Below are 21,301 nucleotides of genomic sequence, written 5' to 3'. Positions count from 1 at the left end.
CCGTACGACCTGTCTGTACTACCGTCTGGTTCTTGACGTCAGTCTATAGAGTGCGCGCCCGTTGGTGTATCCTCATATTCATCCACATTTTATCAGGAAATGCTTGTGCCATCTAAAATTGTAGTTGGCCGTATTTCCTTCAAGAGCACCCTCGCTCCTTGAATAAGCTATTTCATTGTTGCTAAACCTTATCCCTAACCACGAAAGAAATTTCTGGCACCGCCCCTGCTGTGGCGCCCCTGCTATGTATATATATATATATATATATATATATATATATATATATATATATATATATATATATATATATATATATATATATATATATATATATATATATGAGATCTAACAGACAAGGCCAAGGAATGTATAGGGGAAGTTATTAGACCAGTTGTAATGTAAATATGAAGAAGCAAAGTCAAGTTTAAATTCACATATAAACCCAATAAAGTGGCTGCGGGGATAGCCGCCATGGTAGCTCAGTGGTAGAGCATCGAACGCGTTATTCGAAGGTCGCAGGTTCGGTTCCTGCTTACGGTAAGTTATCTTTCACCCAATTTTATTTCCTCATATTTACATTACATTTCGGTCTAATAACTTCCCCTATGCATTCCTTTGCATTGTTGCCTGTTAGATCTCATTAATATTGTGTCAAAACACGTAATAACGAGCCCTTACGTATACACTTCTTTCCCTTATATATATATATATATATATATATATATATATATATATATATATATATATATATATATATATATATATATATATATATATATCGGTATCAATCCCGCGACGTGCGGGTCAACAGCCGAGTACCCTATAGCCACTAGACCACCACAGCGGGGCATCATAAAAAATTAGCAGCAGCGAAGTGTACGCAACCACAAAGCACTCACATTTAGAGTGAGTCATAGCGGACGTGCTTTTACGCTTCCCGTCCGTTCCAGGAGCCGGTACATGAAAAAACGCACCCCAACATCGGGCCCAGAATTTTCACTGCGAGGATGTTGAGGATGTTTACCCCACGCCATTGACGTCGCTGGCGTAGGCCAGGTCACGAGCCCTGAGAAGTGAGAGAAAGAAGCTAGGCGGAAATGGAAGGTGGCTGTACCACTCCGACAGGAGTCGGTAGGAAAGGAGGAAATACAGTGCCTCGCTGGAGGGGCCAGGGGGAGGCTCGGCGGAAAGACCGGAAGAACCAATGAGGCACGAAATGAAGCGCGAGAAATATAGTAGCGCAATGAAGCACTACTACAGCGCAACAAAGACCGAGCAACGCAGCGAGACTACAGAAACTGTTCAATAAAGGCGAATAAGTTGTGTGGACCTCTTGTTTTAATGTATCAGTTACGCAGCGAGTGCGGGGATGGGTCAGAAAGTTGGCCGCCATTCCGCCCTGCGAACGTGTATTTGCAGAGAAGTTGTATCGAGCACCACGTGTCCTGATGGGAGGGGAGAGGAAGAATGTGTCTTATAAGTCTTGTTACTACTTAGGGTACTGCCAGTGATATCATCTATTTAAACGGCTGCTGTGCTGAACCAGGATTCGTTCCGCGGCCATTTTCAGTAATGAGAACTTGCCTTTGTCGTACATTATTGTATTCACGCTGTTCTTCTGGTGTCTCTTAATTTCCGTGGTATACCCATATGGCAGTCACAATACATTGAACGAATTGCCAGACAATCTTCCTTTTATATACTAAAGGGCCACTCACCAGGCCCCATAACAAATTTTAGTTAGACCATGAAAACTGTTGTGTGTCTGATGAGGAGCATTATGCCACAATTTTTTTCTTTATTAATCGGTTCATTACGAACCGAGAAAACCATTCTTTCGAAGCGGCGCGACACGAGGATGAGAGAAGGTGATGTGGAAACCCTTGCCGCTCCGCCGCATAGCCTTCGCAAGCCAGATCTCTTCCCTACTCTCTCCGGTGTCCGACCAAGAGGTCACGTGCGCATGACGAGTCCGAACAAGTCCGCTCCCCGAGCACGTGAGCGACATTGCTTAGTCCACCAGCCTTTGTGGCGTAATGCCTGTTTCTGTGGGATGGATGCTTCGGTGCGCGCGAGTTTGAAAAGGCTGGCACGGATCATGGATCCTTAGCGTGACACACCACGTCGCGTCGCTGCATGCAACCACGGTCAGGGACGACGCACCGGGATCTGACAGTCCACCTTCTCCAGGGGAAGGAGATGACATGCGTTGGTACGTTACACTATTACACTTAGCCCGCTTCGTGAACTTACTGTTTCATGCTTGAGTGTGTTCAAACTGGCAATGTCATGTTCAGAGCTTGTCAGTAGCGAAGACATTCAGGTCATGCTTCTTGCGTGTTGCACTGCTTTCACTAAAAGTGCGACACTGTCTTCGACACAGGTCTTGGTGTGGTCATTGCGTGGCAAGCAGCGGTTACGCAGAAAAAAAAATGTGTGCTGTCGTGCCCGATTTGTGTGTTGTCGTGCTCGAGCTGGTTGTTCATTCTGATGGAGGCCTGTAGCTGGTGTCGACCAATCCTACATCGTTGCACTTCATTTCTTCAGCTTCCAGAAAGGATGCTCTCTGCACTGGTGCGATAGCTTGAGCACCAGACTCCCAGGCCAAAGCAGGGGGATCACAGTATTGTTTAAGTCTTGCTCGTAGCAAGGGCATGTCGCAGCTGTCAGTCTGCATGCCTGTTGTGATCTGGAGTCGGACATCAAAGTCCGCCTGCGTGCCTGCAATAATGTAGGGCATTGTCACAAAAACAGCAACTCATCCAACCTGCAGCTCTCAGAAACACACACATTTACTTTTCCGATATTTGAATTGTTTGCTTACTTTCATCTGGACCTCTCAAACAAATCTTTCTTCCATATACAGTTGCAAAGGGTAAGTAGTCTGTCTAGCATTAACCGTGACGCTATATTTTGTAAAGGAAAAAATGAAAGCACACCACTTGGACCTATATAATGCCTTCATCTTCACTGACTAGTCCAAATAAAACTTCTGTCATCTTTACGTATTTTACCTTGTTGGTGTAAACGAACGCTTTCGAAATAGTAGTATTTGTTCAAAGCGAGAGAACACTTTCCGTAATTAACTTCGCGCTTGTGCGAAAAGTGCGAAAACTCCTCGGCACCTCGGCGCATGCAGTATTGCAGCGGATGCACTTACACTGTGAATAGTGGAAGACGTGCAATACCATGTCATTCTTGTAAGTTATATTGCTCTGTGCAGCATCTAAACTCGAACAATTAGTACGAATATCTTGCTCTATGCCTTCATTGGGGTAGCAGCTAGTTGTCATTACTTTAATATACTAATGGCTACCGACACCTTTCAGCGTGCCAGCCTATGCTCACCAGCATTTCTTCCAGAGGTGCTCTGTTTTGTTGTCTGAATAGCAGCCGTTTGCATGATTGGGAGCGTTTGCGTTCCATTCTCAGATGTCGTACGCCGTCTGCAATCTTCCCGCGCAGCCTGGGCTGTGGGCGGCAGCGCGTTTCTCCTACATCTGCATCTCTCACCCTGTAAACATGCCGACATTACTGAAATCAGTGCACAGCGTTCAGATGCAACGTCACACTTACGGTTTGTGATACTTCAGTGACGCTGCTGCATGCGTCAGCCACATCCTGAAAATCAGGGAAGTCAAAAATGAAGCTCACTTTTTATACGCTCATCTCTTACATCTTGAGGCACTGCTGCAATATCTACACAACGTTCGAAGGTGGAAGTACCTTTCAATGTTTTTTTGTTGTTTTTTGCGCACTCGCCTGGCAAAAAAATTCGGAAAGGAAATGTTCACATTTCTGTAACCACCACATTGGGTGTATCAGCTCGTGCTTCGTAAGTGACGTGCATCGCGTGTAAAATAACTCACTATATTCTGTGTGATATGAACGGCGGACAAGTTAAACTATGATTCGTTAGAGATACCAACGCCTCTTAGAAAAATTGTGCCTGGAACGTCGCTGTCTTTTCAATTGGGAGCCACCTGCCATCAAGCAATCTTGGAGGCCATGCCTCCTGCCGTGTGTTGCGACCGGCCACCGCGTGAGACCGCTCGCCTCCGTACCGCTAAGTCACGTGGCATAACCGTACTGCTGTCACGTGACATCACGGCTGGTCGGAGACGACTGCATTGCTGTGTTCGCAGGGGGCGGACGTCGGAGACGCTCCCCTTCGTACCGAAGGAGGAGGGTAACATCAGAGGGTAGAGCAGCCTGTTCGCGGCTCACGTTTCAGGCATCAATTTTTTAGGAGGCGTTCAACATACTTATCGTGCCCCATTAAAAAACTAAAGAAGATATAAAAAACAATGTATGCTTAAAACACATGCTAGGTGCGTAGCTATTGCTGCTCGGTTAGTTGACACTCTACACAACGGGTGGTATGCGGTATGACACTCTAAACAACGGGTGGTATGCGGTAGTTGTCACTCTAAGCATCGGGTGGTATGGTGGTATGTTCTGCCGTGCGGTCAGTATCGAGTCACTTCGCATTTACGTACTTGTGCCCGATTTCGCACACTCGACATTCAAAAAGACACTGCGTGCACTACGCACACCAAACTGCCAAGTAAATGGTGCTCTGTTATCACATTCACCTGCCGCTTACACTGCGAATGGAACTAAAAGAAAATAACACTTACCGCCTTGTTCGGAACGAAGAGCGTTGGTAGTGTGCCTGGGCGCAGCACATGCCTCATCACAATGTTCAATCCATCTTGAATCCGCGGATCGTGGATGTAATCCTCCGGCTTGAAGTGCCGACCACAAATAAGCGCACACTTCTGCTTTGCCGGAAGGCCAATGCATTGCAGCCAGGTACGGCGCAGCGCTTCGTCTTTCGGCAAGCGATGTCGAATGCGCCCACGCTGGTCAGCAGGCTTGCAACCTGCTACTGAACACACAAACTGCGACATCTCACTGGCTCGAGAGTGGTGGTATCGCGATCGAGGGCCTGCAATAGCGTTTACTTCGACGCGGTAGAAGAGACGAGCGCAATCAGTGCGCGAACGCGTAGGAAGCGTTGCATTCGCTTCCACGGCTGTCGTCTGCTCGATGCGCAGAGCCGGGGGGGGGGGGGGGACACGAACGAATGTGGAACGCTGCCACATTAGCCCCGCACCTAGTTGCAATTCACGGGAGAAAAAATGAAAGAAAGACGCGCGCATTTCCTTACTGTGTCTTGTTATTTATCTAAAGTTTTATTCATCTATTCAAGCAACAAATTACGTAAGCTACGCATGTCGTGGTAAATCATTTAAGCCGCGTCACGTGGTATGCTGTCGGCAACGTCAGAGCACGTCACTGCACTACCTTGTACGTTGGGCGATTCGTGCGTGCACGTCATGCCCTCATTCTCTGAGCGGGCGCCCGCAAGGAGGAGGGGGAGCAGCGTTCCTCCTCAAATTGGGTAGTGATTAGAATGAAGAGGAAAAAGGCACCTAATTTCTGTCTGCCTTCAGGCGACACGGCGCAGTGCCTTATAGGGGTGGGGGGAAGGAGGGATAAAAAGAATAGAAGGAAAGTAGAAGCAGAAGAAGACAGCCAACGAGAGGAAAAAGAAGGGGATAGGAAAGTGGGGATCCGGTCGAAGCAGTCCAAGGGCGGGGTGCCACAATGCGAGAGCTACACGGCATCAGGAGACCGCGGAGGGCGAACCAGTCGGCGGGAGCTACGCTGAAGTCGGAGATCGCGAGGGCACAACCGTCCAGCTTGAAATCCTGCGAGCGAATCCCTCAAATTTGACCCATTTCCACGGCGCGTAGCGTTTCAAATTTTGGCAGACGTAAACGTGAACGCCCCATGTACGCATACCGTTTGTCAAACCTGGCCACTCACGAGGCACCATACTGAATTTTAGTTCAGTATGGTGCCTCGTGAGTGGAGTTTTAGGACAGTGGAAGTTGTTGGGTGTCCGATGAGCAACGTTTTGCCACAAAAATTTTTCGAATCGGTTCATTACGAGCGGAGAAAACAGGTTTTTCAAGCGGCGCGAAACGAGGGTAAGGGGAGGCGAGCTTGAAACCCTTGCCGCTCCTCCGCGTAGCCTTCGCAAGCCAAACCTCTTCCCCACGTGGCCTCTCCGGCATCCGACCAAGAGGTGACGTGCGCCTGACGTGCCCGAACAAGCCCAGCCCCCGTGCACGCAAGCGGCGTTGCTTTGTTGACCAGCTTTATTTTGTAGTCTTCTGCCTGTTTTTGTGGGATTATTTGGAAACGCTGGCTTCGATGCGGTAGAGTAGATGAACACAATGAGTGCGCGAACGCGTAGGAGCGTTCCACGGCAGCCGTCTGCTCAGAGCAATGCGCTGACCGCAGGGACCCGAACGCATGCGAAACGCTGGCACTTTATCCCCGCGTCTCGTAGCATTTCACGAAAAAAAAAATGTAAAAAAACGTGCACAATTTTTTATTGCATCTCATTACTTATTCCAAGCTTTATTAATCTATTAAAGCAACAAATACATAAACTACGCGTGTTGTGTTAAATAACTTTTGCCATGTCACGTGGTATACTGTTGACAACGTCAGAGCAGAGTCGTCTACGTAGAGGACCAACGTTAAAGTGAGCTAGAATTACCAACGTCACCGCATTGCCGTGGGCCATTCCTACGCCCACGTCATGCCCTCGTTCTCTACGCGTGCGCCGGCAGAGGGGAGGGGGAGCAGCCTTCATCTTAAATTTTGACCCATTTCCGCGGCGCGTAGCGTTGCAAATTTTGGCAGACGTGATCATGAACGCCTCGTCTACGCATTGCGCTTGTCAGCTCAAAATTGTCAGCCCGGCTGCGGCGGCTGTATTTCCGATGGAGGCGGAAATGTTGTAGGCCCTTGTGCTCAGATTTGGGTGCACGTTAAAGAACCCCAGGTGGTCGAAATTTCCGGAGTCCTCCACTGCGGCATCTCTCATAATCATATGGTGCTTTTGGGACGTCAAGCCCCACATATCAATCAATTATCAAAATTGTCAAACCTGGTGAGTGGCCCTTTAAAGCGGAAAGAAGTGCAGACCGTTTGACGTCACTCGAAGCCCCCCGTGCGATGTGTAAGGCAGTGTGAAGTGCAAATATTTACTGGGAACGCGTGCATCATGGGATGGGGTTTAATTGTTCACAGGTGCCTTATCACCCTGCATACGAGTTTGATTGTCTGCGTTGTGGTTTTCTTTATCAAAACGAATACTTAAACGGAATGCCATATGCCTTACTGCACCAAAACATATGTTTTTGTTTTGTTCTGGTTTTTCAATTGTGTAGAGGTCCCTAAACCACCCGGAGATCGAAATTTACAGTTGTGGCGTTGCGGTTGTGCCCGAATCTAAAGCAAAGGCTAGCGGCGAAAACACAGAGCACACGCACATGACAGTATTATTATTATTATTATTATTATTATTATTATTATTATTATTATTATTATTATTATTATTATTATTATTATTATTATTATTATTATTATTATTATTATTATTATTATTATTATTATTATTATTATACTCCAACAAACCACACCATCTACGTTGGATCTCCTAATTTGCGTTTTACAGACGAAAAACTAAAAACCGCCAGGCCTGCATGCGTGAAACGCGCAGCACAATCTCAGCGAAAGCTAGAAGAGCGGCCTTTCAGAGGCTTTTCTAAACGCCCATTACGTAACTACTGCTAGCACACTTGCTGACTACACACTACAGCATTAATAGTAATAATTTCTGGGTATAGTAGACCAGCATTCGCTGTGCTATTTTTCGTCATTCTTCGCAGAAGCGTGGTATCCGTACACATTTGCAAGAAATTTTGTGTGCATTTTTTTTATTATTCAGTGCCTGACGATACTGAAGAATTATCCCTGAAGTTAGTTGATTGATTGATTGATTTGCGGGGTTTAACGTCCCAAAACCACTATTTGATTATGAGAGACGCCGTAGTGGAGGGCTCCGAAAATTTTGACCACCTAGGGTTCTTTAACGTGCACCCAAATCTGAGTACACGGCCTACAACATTTCCGCCTCCATCGGAAATGCAGCCGCCACAGCCGGGATTTGATCCCGCGACCTGCGGGTCAGCAGCCGAGTACCTTGGCCACTAGACCACCGTGGCGGGATCCCTGAAGTTAGTATGCACCGCAGTTAACAGGTGATCAACAACCACCTTTTGTAACAGGTTGGAGCATTGAACGACCCACTCGTTACGCAATTCGCATTGTGTGACGCCTGGTTTCACCATTGCTGTTCTAAAACGCTTTGTCGCTCATACTAACGTGATTCCTTTCCCAACGTCAAGCCTGCTTAGGGCAAGTTTGCAATGGAGTGCAGTAGAATATACTGAGCTGTCACACACGGGGCCTTGGTTCGATTGCATCTCATTGTGTCCTTGTTTAATCAAATGGTGGTTTTGGGACGTTAAACCCCACATATCAATCAATCAATCATTGTGTCCTTGTTGTTGTTTTTTATTTACTGAGTCTTTGTCTTATTTAGCGCGATAGTGGTAATGGTCATCGGCGGCGGCAGACGACTACGGAGCACGTGACTCTTGTTGTGATCTCATAAGAGCTTTCGCTGTGCAAATGTTACTAAGTGCCGAAGGTGCCAAAAAAAGAGCTACAGAAAAACATTGCGAGACGAACAACTTTCATAAAAAATGCAATCAGCACAGAACAGCCCGTTGAACCTGAAAGGCCTCTGTGGGGGCAAAATACTTCCGTTAAAAAAAAGAAAAAAATTGTCCCCGTATTTGCATGTAATCTGCATATGTCGTCGAAAGGCGATAATCTTGCATGTGGAGAGAGCGAACAAGACATTTATTTGATGTTCTGCGCAAGAAAATTGGTGATTGGTATTCTGGAGGCGCTGCGTTAAAGTGCCTCGAGCATGCAGCGGAGGCGAACGAGCGCATCGTCACGTCACACGTGAGACATAAGCGCCATCTGGTAGTTGTCTTAGAAAACAAAGCACGTGGCTCTGAGACAGGTGTGCGCGCCCATCTCAGAGGTGATAAGGTGTAGAACGCAAGGCGACGGGTAGGTACTACCACCGTCTCGTCTTAGCAAAGCATTGGAAACACTCGGATTTCCATGCAAGCGTTGCATGGTGAGCGCAGCGTGATAAGCGCTACGATTCTTAAAATTACTTATGTATGCCTTTTCTAGTAAGAGACGCACATGCAAAATATATACGTGTTGTTATGGTGCCCCAGACATGCGGAATAGTTGCTTTTTAATTGACAATTGCACAAGCATGAACACTCAACCTTGGGCAACATAGGTAGGCGCTGCGGATGGGCTCAGCAGTTTCAAGTACCCAATGCCGTGAAGAGTGGACAACAGACAAATGTACAGACAGACAAACCAAAATTTTTGCGTCGAAGGTCCCCAAGAAAGACTATCGTGTTTAAAAAGGGAAGAGAGGCGACGCATGCGCACTTGCTGTTGCGGTTCGCACATGCGCGCTTGGTGACGCGTTCGGTCTTTCTTATCTGCCGTGTTTGCGAACATTGCAGCGCTGCCTTCATGGTGCGTTGTGCAGCCACAGTTATCCGTTGGCTTTCTGTGCTCCACTGCGTGCTCTGTCAACTCTTGCAGTACAGTACATCTAGTGCGGAAGGCATCGTCAAGCTTACAGGATTTTTGTGGGCTTACCTCGCTGCAAAAGGTATGTACAGCCACCTTTATGCGACGAAGCTGCAACGCGATATACTCGTCTTATGCGCGACGGCGATGTCCGTTCAATAATGCGTGCGAGGGTGACGCTCTCAGTCCACTGTTTCGTGCGCCCAAATGACCGTGGGCATAGACGCCATGTTGCTGCTTCACGCTGCCGACACGATGGCATGATTGATTGATTGATTGATTGATCGATATGTCGGGTTTAACGTTCCAAAACCACCATATGATTATGAGAGACGCCGTAGTGGAGGGCTTCGAAATTTTCGACCACCTGGGGTTCTTTAACGTGCACCCAAATCTGAGCACACGGGCCTGCAACATTTCCGCCTCCATTGGAAATTCAACCGCCGCAGCCGGGATTTGATCCCGTGACCTGCGAGTTAGCAGCCGAGTACCTTAGCCACATAGACCACCGCGGTGGGGCAACGACATGAGATAAAGCTCTGCCACGTCGGGGCACTTCAAACGCTGAAAAATCAGAAACTTATGCATCGAATGACGACTGACAAGGATGTTGCCGAGTGCTAGTGGATGATATAGTTTCTTCTTGACGAAGTGAACCCCATAGGAAAACAAAGTTGACGCCAGCTGGCCACGGTGAAGCGGCACATCCTCTCTCTTTGCGAACGGCGACATGCTGAATTAGTCGTTGCTTCATTACATCGTCATGCAGAATGTTGCGTCATAGCAAAGAGTGGCCGTAGTTGGACACATAATACGAATATATAGACGACGGTACACTTTCTATAGCTTAATATAATAACTATAAGATGCTGCGACTAAGCAGCCTTAGTTCAAGTTCGGCGTCCAATCAGTCATGCTCCTCTGGCTGCCACATTGCTTTCTCTGGTTCCACTCTCACCGTTAACTACTACAGCTACCACAAACATGCGTGACCAGAAAGGTTTGTTTAATCATTATCGGCGGGATATGGGTTTATTGATGGGTATGATAGGATATGGTCTTCGGGATACGGAGATGTATGATTAAGCGTCAACGTGGATGCACCCACGTTAAGTGGTGCTAATATATATCCTCCAAACACCAATAGGTATTGCTCAGGTCAATGTATAGTAAGCGTTAAACTACTTCGGTAAGGGCACGTTTGGCTTTCGTATTTTACCGATTCCTATCATGGAGGGATCAACCATGTTCTTTTAAATATATTTCCTAGATTTCTCGTAACGCTCGTACAATACTAAGTATGAAAGAGTGAATATATCGATGTCAACGCTTTCACATGTGCTAAATTTATGCCCAGCCATCCGTATACGCAGTCCACAAACAAAAAGTGTGCGCTTGGTTCGGGCTATAGTTGGTACTGATCCATAACTTTTGTAAGCGCTAAAGGCACGTAATAATTAAGACGAGCGAAGGACACAGGACAAGCGCTACATTCAACTGGAATATTAATGGAAGAAAACACTAATTATATAGGTGTAGCCTCCAGAAAGAAAAAAAAATTACGAAAACAAGACAAGAATAAAAGGAACGACCAAAAAAGATCATGCTATCACTATGCAGAGTCCATTCACTCCAATACGCCATGATGTTATATATCGGGGCTTTACTAATTGACCAATTGTCGAGGCCACCGAGATGAAAGGGATGATTTAATTGTGGTTAGTATCCCGGCTGCGGCGGCTGCATTTCCGATGGAGGCGGAAATGTTGTAGGCCCGTGTGCTCAGATTTGGGTGCACGTTAAAGAACCCCAGGTGGTCAAAATTTCCGGAGCCCTCCACTACGGCGTCTCTCATAATCTAATGGTGGTTTTGGGACGTTAAACCCCACAAATCATCAATTGTGGTTAGTGCTCCTTCAATTGCCTTGACAAGCAAGGAACTGAATTTTTAAGTGTGCGCATGTGGTAGTCACATATTGTGCGCATTGGCACTTCTGCAGACGATATCGGCGTGATGACTGACAATCTTCACTTAGACTCGTGCCAGCACATACATACTTCACACGTGTTGGCACGAATGAACTCTGCATAGTGATAGCACTACTTTTTTCGAATGGTCGTTTTATTCTTTTCTTGTTTTCATGTTCTTTCTTTGAGGAGGCTACACCTATATATTTGATGTTCCCTTCCATTCAACTTTCAGTTAAAAGTAGCGCTTCCTGTGTCCTTCGCTCGTCATCGTCCATGCCTTGACAGCTTACAATAGTTATGAAAAAAGTGTGCGCCTAAAAAATTCACACCATCTTCCCAAAGGGAACCTTGATGAGATGCAAAGCAGCAGTGTTGCGCATGGGTGGCGTCACGAGTTGAGCGGCGCTAACGCGGGTGCTGCGGTGAGCGCTGGAAGATTCGTTTGAAGCGATGGCCGGGTTAGGCCTAATCTCTTCGGCGAGGGAAGGAGCGTCGTCTACCGGCGTCCTCTCCACCGCAGATAAATGAGACGAAAGGGTGTTACCACTCGATGTGCGCTCGAGCGTTCTGAGCAGTGGAGAGGGTGAAGCTAGAAAAAGGTGACACTTACAGACATGTTTCAACGTGTACGTTAGGCACGCGTCAAGTTAATTACGCATGAACCGACGAGTCGGCGGTGTAGCAAGCGGCGGTCACAGGAGCGGAGTGATTGGCAGGTGTTGCAAATGAACGGACGAGACAGCTGTTGCGGTGAGCACGCAGCAAGCGAGGGAGAGAGTGACGTCAGCGCACACTGCGATAGGAGCATGGAGTGAACGCGCAGCTGCAGCTTGACCTGCTTGGCACCACTCCACCACCTGCAGCGAGAGGAGAGCCTTGCAACGCGTTCGTATGGTCGCACGGAGGGACAGCGTTACGTAGGCTAGTCAAAGAGGTGCTTCGCATCTAAAGATGTTTGTTGGAGGGCCTCTCCAATGTGTTCAGCGACAAGAAAGCGATTAAGCACCGCCAACTCGAGGCGTACATCTCCTCTATCCAATCATATAGCAGTCTGGTTATCTGCTCCAGTGCTGCCAATTTCAGCCATGCCGAAAGGAGAGGCAGAGAGACTCAGGATGGCATTAATTTGACAGTGGGCACCTGAGTCACCATGGTAGAGAATAAAAGGAGAGACTTTACTCATCGAACCGCGCTGGACAAATGACCAATGCATGGATATGTTCAACTGTTTGCGCCTTTGTGCATTCATACGCAATAACCATTTTTGCTTTCCTATCGTCGATATATATAACACACGTCTCCATATTGAAATTACTTGCATTTACGTAAAATGTTATTTCGCATATACTTATGACGCTGAAGTCGTAAAACGCGTTCTGCCTGCCTATTTTCGGCACCTGAAACGTTGTTTTACCTGCCTACATTTGGCGCCTAAAACACGCCTTTTATAGGCGAAGCCCCTTAGAACAGCCCAATGTTCGTAAACCACCGTCCGGCGTTTACAACAGATGTAGCGCAGGTGCATGTGATCAAACCGAAGCATCTCTGAACAACAAAAATGTCACGTAACGGCTGTTGACCAAAACAAACAAAATAAAAGGCCAGAACACGGCCAGAACACGGCGAAAATATCGATATTTAACCAGCCATCAAAGCACTTCATAAAAAAGTTAACAAGAACAAATTAAGAGGCTCTTAAATACCCAGAACAAAATGGAAGGCCATAATTCGTGATCTATTACGCCCTGATTCTCCCCATCATAGGCTTTCACTTCGTGGATATGCGTAGATCTTTTTTAATGCCTAATCATCCGGCTTCTGCTGATAAGAAATGCAATATTGATAAGCAAGGCCAAGCAGGTTAAGCAGAGACCAAATCAGATATATAGTTTTGTTCTCCCAATTCCATCTTGCACTGCTTCACGCTCAACTCGCAACGTGCAGCTTAGATCAGTGCTGATGCTGTTCTTTTTGGGTTAAAGAGAACGGATTGGCTAAAACAGAGTTTGCATCAGGCCATAAAACGTTGACTGGATCTCGCCCGTATTTTTGTCATCGATTATTTAAATTTCAGGCTAGGAAGAGCAGAACGAAAGCAGGACGGAGTGCTTAAGAACCCCTGCTCAGCGGTAGCCTTCTCTGCATTGCTGGAGAGGAAAGCGTAACAATGTGGCATTAGTGGCCTGCACCGCAGAGACTCTGCATGCAGCGTATGGTCATGAGACACAGAGGACAATCAAATCAAAACGAGTTTATTGAGACGTGTAAAAGATGCGTACAAACTAGTTGGACCAATAGCCTACGTGGCTAGTATAGCTGGTCCAATAGAGAAAATACATAAAAGTTAGCAACGCACGATTGGTGATGAAAATGAATATTTTTATAAATATGAAAGTTTCCACGATGTACACAATCTACGTATGAAAGGTGATTACGATTCACTAGGGAAGAAAAAGCGTTTGCAAGAATTTCATCCTTTTTTGCAAACGCTATCGTCTGAGCAGAAGCGTAAGAGAAATGTTACGATGAGATTACTCGATTGATGCGTTGGGGGAAAAGTTTTTTTTCAGTTGTTGGTTTCCCTAGGTGACAGTGACTACTGTCGAAAGTGGAGATGGGGAGCTTTGTTTCTGTAACTTTCATTCTTCAGTGAAAAACTAGCGCGCCCCCTGCCCCCCCCCCCCCCCCTCCCAGCAGATACACCTATGACGTAGGAATAGAGGCTGCGAGAGCTCAATTCATTCAGCATTGGAGTTCAAAGGTTGTGAGCTTGGTTGCGATCAGCGGCAAGTTCCCCCCTCTCTCCTTTTTTGCATTTTATTGATTTTCCTCGATGTAATGGTAACTACACCTCAATTAAGAAGTACAGTTCAGAACCACAGGCTTTATTTGGCTACGTTATGTGTCGGCTACATTACGTCGCATCTAAGACCTCGCAATCCCTTTTCGTTAGTTTAAAGTGTTACGGGGGTTTATTAAGGTACGCAGCGGCCGAGATGATAGCAGCAACAGCAGGCATGACGTAGCCAGGGAACGAACGGCCGAGCGAGCCTGGCGATGGCAGTGCACTTCTGCAAGTGTCCATCTTGTTCCTCACAAAAGCATTACTCCTTTAAGCAATATCTCTATCAATACACTGAGTACTGATGTAGCGAATGATTGGTTATCCCAAACGCATTAAGGTATGGCCTTGTCATTAACAGTGTCACGAGTACGAGTTCATAACAATTTTTCGGTTACAATGAAGCTGTTCTTGTGCCACCAGCAACTTCGTTACAATGAGTCTTGTGTGTAATAGTCGATCGCAGCATAGCATACCCAATACTTGAAGGGCCTTTGAACCACTCAGAGGTCGAGATTTACTTATGGTGTTGCAGTAGCGCACGAGTCTACAACTAACGCGCAGCCGCGAAACCTTTTTCGAAATAGTGCCGTAATAGCGGAGTTAGAAGCTTTTTTTTTTTTTATGATCGACACGCGGCGATGATAGGCCCTTTCTTTGCTGCTCTCGCTTCGTAGACTGGGCTTCTCTCCCAAAGCCGCTTAATCCGCCTCGCCGACTGTGTCTGCAGATCGCACGAGACATACGCCCCCCCCCCCCCCCCCCAACACGCTTTTCGAAACAATGTCCCTTTCTGGTTACCGCGACTCCCTCAGCCCGTGTTTCTCGGCTACCCGCTGTAGTTACCATGCCAACCAGTGCTCCTAAAGCTGCATTCACACGATAGACCAAATCACGATGTGAGCCTGCGTATCCCGTACTACGTCACCATACGCCAGCCGTTCCTGCGTTCCCGCTTCGGTCCGTGCGCACCGATTTGTAAAACGTTCCAAATCGCAGTTGGAATCCTCGGGGAGCAATGCCGAAATCTTCGCTTGTAGCGTGCATTCTCCCCTGTCGTGTGAATAGGCTGCGGGGGGATCCAAATCGCGTCGCAGGTCACGTGACAGATAAGTCCGTGATCACGTCCGTCGTGTGAATACAGCTTGAGAAGCGTGCTGCTGTGGGCCTCATGTTGCGTGTGCGTGCCTTTAAAGGCTCGCCAACGTTATGGATCCATACGGTGACACGCCGTGCCAGAACACATCCGCTCGGGATGAGGACGAGCCACCCAAAGAGGCATACAACAGTGAAACCTCGGTGATATACGTATGATCACCGCTCATACGAATTTCGAGGTGACACGAATTTTTGCTTGGTCCCGGCCAAGGTCCACTATCCTGAAGTGTAACGTAGTTCGGTTGTTGCGACCTGACTTCCACCTCGCGACGCTTTATACAAAAGCGTACGCTACAACGCAGGTATAGGCAGATGTGCTGTCCACGCTGTCGCGGAAGACGCACCGAGCATGCGCACCGCGTTGTCAATTGTTCAGAATCACGGTGTAGGGAAAATACTCATCATTGCACAGTGATCAGAATCAACGTTCAGTGACGCATCGTTGCCTCGCTCATTGTTTGCGCGAATTTTGCAGGCCCTAATGTTCATCCGTGTGCCTTCACGGAGTCCATCACAGGCAGCGTCGGCGCGTCGCTGTTTTTTTTTTTTTTTGAACGCGTTGATGCGTGCTGTTATCGTTGTACTGTGTTCACACGTGGCTGCCAAGTCGATACAAGCCATAGCCTTGTGAAACAAACACTCTATCAAAGGTGGATGATGACCGAAAGGAAGGAAGGAATGAAGAACAACAAGAGAGAAGGCAGAGAGATTAACCAGGCACATGCCCGGTTCGCTGCCCTACGCTAGAGGAATGGGAAAGGGGAGTATAAAGATGAGAGAGGAAAGAGAAAAGAAGGAGAGGAGAAAACTGAGTACATGGGCTGACGCGTATGCAGCGGTGGTGCTACGCAAAACTCCAAAGGCATTCATATAGGTCCGTAGTCCTCAGAAATGGCAAGAGCGCTTTGACTGCCTTGTGAGCCGACGAAAGACGAGGATGGTGCTCCAGCTGCATCTGTACCGAGAATTTTCTCCGCAGTACTCTGGTGTCATGCGCTTCACAATGGCGTTGAACCGGGATTCATGATCGTTAAAAAAAACGAGCAAAAGACAACGGACGAACAGAGACAAACTAGCGCTGTCGTCCAAGTGGTCATGCGGACAAAAATGCTAAAATTTGGAAGGTGCGCTGATGCCTGCCGCGGATATCACAACACAATTACTGGTTCTCGATAGATTCATAATTAGTCACTGGTCATATACTTACGGGTGCAGGTGGGATCGTTAACCTCTAGAAACTTCACTGGGAGTCATTCACGGCTATTCGTGACTGCTGCGGCCCTGAAAAACAAAAAAAAAATGAAAATACGCGCCAGCTTTCTTTTGTCGCATGCTAATTTCCCATACTTCCTGCTGTTACAAATCTTAGATGATACGAATAATATTGGTGATCCCGCGAGATTCGTATCATCGAGGTTTTACTGTATGCCATTCAGGAGAGTGGTGATTCAAGCACCATCTCGCCTCTCTCCACTCCCTCTTTATATCACGAGGTGGGGGGAAAGGCCATTGTTTGCTCTCTATGCCATGGCAAAAATATTTCGGGTAGGGGGGGGGGGGCACGGGCTTGATGTTTTACCTTCTGGCTAAGCCCCTGTTTGACGCGAAAACTTGTTGCGTAAATAGGTGGTTGTTGCGCGATTTTTTGTCGAAATCATATAGCTCTGATTGTCTCCGATCGTTTAAGCTTCAAAAATGAAAAAAAAAGAAGCAGAGGTTCACGTTATTTATTTGTGTGTGTGCGGGCGCGTGTGAATCTGAACGCACGTGCGAGTACGCAATCGGGTTCTTCCAGTATTTATTACACTTACCTCGAATTTTCGATCTCTATTAACACTGTTTTTTTTTTCGCTCACAGTTAAAGACGACGAGGAAAACAACGCGATTTCTTCCAAAACGAGCTCTTTAATTCCGTTAAAAAGCACCGCACATTCGGATTAGAACATTGTCAGCGTGGAGCCCGCGTGAACAGCTTCAGGAGTCGGTGTGAATTTCTATTACAGTCGAGTCTACTTAAACAATGGTCAAATGCTGAGTGAGTGAACAAACTTTATTCAAACCAGCGGTTTGAGGCGTGGGAATAAGCCGCTGTGGTATGCCAGCACACACTGGGGTGATAAGGAGCATGTGCCGATATTTCGCACATAACTGAAAATTAAGACGCTTTCATGGGACTGCTATAAGCTTTATAAAGCCAGTGTGCGACAACGCCTGAAGTTTTCAACGCCAAAACTCTCCCAAGTCCCAACTATTACTCAAATTGCAGCCCCGTCGCGGTGATGTAGTGTCTAAGGTACTCGGCTGCTGACCCGCAGGTCGCGGGTTCGAATCCCGGCTGCGGCGGCTGCATTTCCAATGGAGGCGGAAATGTTGCAGGCCCGTGTGCTCAGATTTAGGTGCACGTTAAAGAACCGCAGGTGGTCGAAATTTCCGGAGCCCTATATTACGGCATCTCTCATAATCGTATGGTGCTTTTGGGATGTTAAACTCCACATATAAATCAAATTGCACTCCCAGAAATGTATGAACAGAACCTAGAATTGCTCACACACCGTAGCGGAGTTTGAAAGTCAACTATGCCGCAATGCCACTCTTTATGCGGCAAAGCATGCTACCAATCTCAAGGGGCACTGGGTAAGTTTGGGTTGTTGGCGGAGGCCCCAGCAGCTTCTTGTTTTCTTCCTCCTGTTAGGGAATTTCGCGTTCCATTACCTTTCGGCACGGACACTCAAAAGCCCGAATTCATCGTTATAACCGATAACGCAGTATGCGTGCATTGACGTAAGCGGGTTATTTCACCATAAAAAACATAGAAAAGTTGACGATGAAGCTGCTTTTTATTGTTATAACAGATATATTTTTTGGTTTTTTTGCCACGACTTTAACATGACAAAGCTCATTGACTTTCTACTCGCATTACTCCCACTTCCGCCAATGTATTAAACCTAGTGCTTACCACTAAATCTAACCCAACTTCACCCCTCACTCATCTGCAAAAAATCGGCGTCATTGTATAATCCACTTCACAATAAATTTATTGTTTTCTTTAAAGCACGGTTTTCTTGATGGAAAACCGTGCTTTAAAGCACGGTTTTCCATCAAGAAAACAACTAAAGTTATCTACTACTACAGCCAGGCGAATTTTCATGGAACGAGTGGAGAGTTACATTTTTTTGCTCTTCTTTGCTGGTTCTGAGCAGTGATCAGTTGAACAGAACTGGTTAGAATATTGTAACGAGTGCAATATTGTAACGGGTGCAATTTAATACTTGGAATGAATTTTCTGCTAGCAAACAGAGCTATAATCAACCTGCAGAATTCCAGTGTCTATTTTTCGACCAAGCTGGCCATAGACACAAATGAGCCAGAATAGACTGCATTACGTGCCATAGATTGTGATGTTACCGTGCCGCCACGATACAGCGTAATAGTCGGTGTAAGAATTGAAGCATTCGTTGATTCTGAAGGTATAGCAGATGCAAACATTGAACTACTGCTCAAGAAAGGCATTTGTGTAGCTCGAGGCATTATTCAATTACGTGGTGGATGTGCCGATGTATTGCTCACCAATTTCGGAAACGAAATTCAGCATGTTGCAAAGGACACTGCTATCGCCTTCCTGCACGGTTTTCAAACAGTGACGGACTTATGTGGTCTGGTGTCAGGGCGACCTACTTTGGAACCTGCGCCCCATGTCGTGGCAAGAGTTTCAAGCAGCCAAAATCTATCACAAGCCGAGAAGAAAATCATTCAAGACCTCCTAAGAGACTTCACCGGATGTTTCTCTACCTCGTCAAAAGTACGGCGGACCCAGGTTGTTAAACACCGAATAATAACAGATGAAGCTACAAGGCCGGTACACCAAAATCCGTACAGAGTATCACCGAAGGAACGTGAGATCATAAAGAGCCAAGTGAAAGAGATGCTGGAGGATGATGTCATACAGCCATCCGATAGTCCGTGGGCGTCGCCTGTAGTACTAGTGAGGAAAAAGGACAACACGCTGAGATTCTGCATTGATTACAGAAAGCTGAACAGCGTGACCAAGCGGGATATCTACCCTTTGCCGCATATTGATGATACGTTGGATCGGCTACGGCACGCAAGGTATTTCTCTTCATTGGATTTAAAAAGCGATTATTGGCAAATTGAAGTGGACGAAAAGGACCGTGAAAAGACTGCTTTCGTAACCCCGGATGGTCTATATGAGTTTAAAGCACTGCCATTCGGCCTCTGTTGTGCGCCTGCAACATTCCAGCGCATAATGAACAGTGTCCTTTCAGGCCTCAAATGGCAGTCGTGCTTAGTCTACCTGGACGACGTTGTGGTGTTTTCAGCAACGTTTTAACAGCATGTAGAGCGACTACGTTCGGTACTTCAGGCTATACAGTCAGCCAGCTTGACGATGAAACCGGAGAAATGCCAGTTTGGATTCGAGAAGCTTCGTTTCCTCGGTCATGTAATCAGCGCTCAAGGTGTTGGCCCGGACCCGGAGAAGACTGTGGCCGTGGGGCTGTTTCTCAAGCCAAAAGACAAGAAGGAGGTACGCCGATTTTTGGGTTTATGTGCTTATTATAGGCGGTTTGTGAAAAATTTCGCGAAAATTGCCGAACCTCTCACAAGACTCACAAAAGAGGATGTGCCATTTATTTGGTGCACCAAACAAGACAGTGCATTCGACGAACTAAAGAAACCTTTGCAAGCTCCACCTATGCTGGCCCACTTTGACGAAACTGCAGATACGGATGTTCATACAGATGCCAGCAATCTTGGCCTAGGTGTGATACTGGTGCAATGGCAAAACAGAGAAGAGAAAGGGATAGCATATGCTAGCCGCACCCTCTCAAAAGCGGAAAGAAACTACTCTGCAACCGAAAAAGAGTGCTTGGCAGTCATATGGGCGATCAGCAAGTTCAGATCATACCTCTACGGCAGGCCGTTTCATGCCGTCAGCGACCCCCACTCGCTCTGTTTGCTGGCGAGCTTAAAAGACCCATCGGGACGGCTTGCGCGATGGAGTCTCAGGCTACAAGAGTATGACATTACGATCGTATATAGGTCTGGCAGAAAGCATAATGATGCTAACTGTTTATCACATTCACCAGTCCACTCAACTCTTTCAGAAGAAGAGGACTTCCCACTCCTTTGTGTGATGAAAACCTCAGAAATCGCCGAACATCAACGGGCTGACATGGAACTGCTCCCATTAATAAAGTATCTCGAAGGGCACGACGAACAAGTTCCTCGCGTATTTAAGAGAGGGTTATCCTCATTCTGCCTCCGAGATAATGCACTATACAAGAGGCATGAGTGGTGCGGCCCCAAGCAGGAGTGCGCACAAGACTGTGGACGATGATTCTTCATAATGTCGGATAGCGTAAACAGTCTCTATGGCAATATAAGAATGAACTGTCATCCTTATTTGACTGATTTGTACCTATAAAGAAAGCTTCGTCGAATCCTTTATGCGGTTAAATAGCATGTTGAAGCGCATGCCCAATAAGTGGCTGTCTATACACACAAAATTAACAGCCAGGACCTACCATTGGTCTTCTTATCAGATATTTAACCGAAAATTTTGTACTGGGCTTCCGAAAGCTAAAAAAAGGCATTTTTCGATAAAACTTGTCTTTCACTGCTGTGCTCTAATCCACGTACGTTTTGGAGCGTCGCTAGCGGAACTAAAATGCTACATATCGAACTAATCCAATCTGATGTCCCAGTTGCTCTCAGCGAAAGCTGCAACGTTCTGAGTAATGTACTTGTGGC

The 21,301-nt window shown here is 46.8% G+C and overlaps 2 protein-coding genes across 3 annotated transcripts in view; one reads left to right on the top strand and one right to left on the bottom strand.

Annotated features, from left to right (window-relative positions):
* Nucleotides 1-1,764: 1,764 nt before the first annotated feature.
* LOC142771791 (uncharacterized) lies at nucleotides 1,765-5,402 on the bottom strand. Of its 2 annotated transcripts, XM_075873657.1 has the most exons (4): nucleotides 4,641-5,402; nucleotides 3,577-3,621; nucleotides 3,349-3,514; nucleotides 1,765-2,721 (listed from the first exon to the last, which is right to left on the bottom strand). In XM_075873657.1, the coding sequence occupies exons 1-4, from the start codon at nucleotides 4,688-4,690 to the stop codon at nucleotides 2,536-2,538; spliced, it is 447 nt and encodes a 148-aa protein (XP_075729772.1). In that variant the 5' UTR covers nucleotides 4,691-5,402; the 3' UTR covers nucleotides 1,765-2,535. The 2 variants fall into 2 exon arrangements, with proteins under 2 accessions (XP_075729772.1, XP_075729773.1); XM_075873658.1 differs by lacking the exon at nucleotides 3,577-3,621.
* Nucleotides 5,403-9,504: 4,102 nt separating this feature from the next.
* The window catches only part of ari-2 (E3 ubiquitin-protein ligase ari-2), a 59,103-nt gene continuing 47,306 nt past the window's right edge, over nucleotides 9,505-21,301 (top strand). The window contains exon 1 of the mRNA XM_075873655.1: nucleotides 9,505-9,643. The gene's annotated coding sequence lies outside the window, so the exon portion shown is untranslated. The remainder of the gene's footprint in view (nucleotides 9,644-21,301) is intronic.

The sequence above is a fragment of the Rhipicephalus microplus genome, chromosome 9 (genome assembly GCF_043290135.1).
Source record: "Rhipicephalus microplus isolate Deutch F79 chromosome 9, USDA_Rmic, whole genome shotgun sequence".
Lineage (NCBI taxonomy): Eukaryota > Metazoa > Arthropoda > Arachnida > Ixodida > Ixodidae > Rhipicephalus > Rhipicephalus microplus.
The sequence above is the reverse complement of the archived record's forward strand: the minus strand, read 5'-3'. Positions and strand labels throughout refer to the sequence as shown.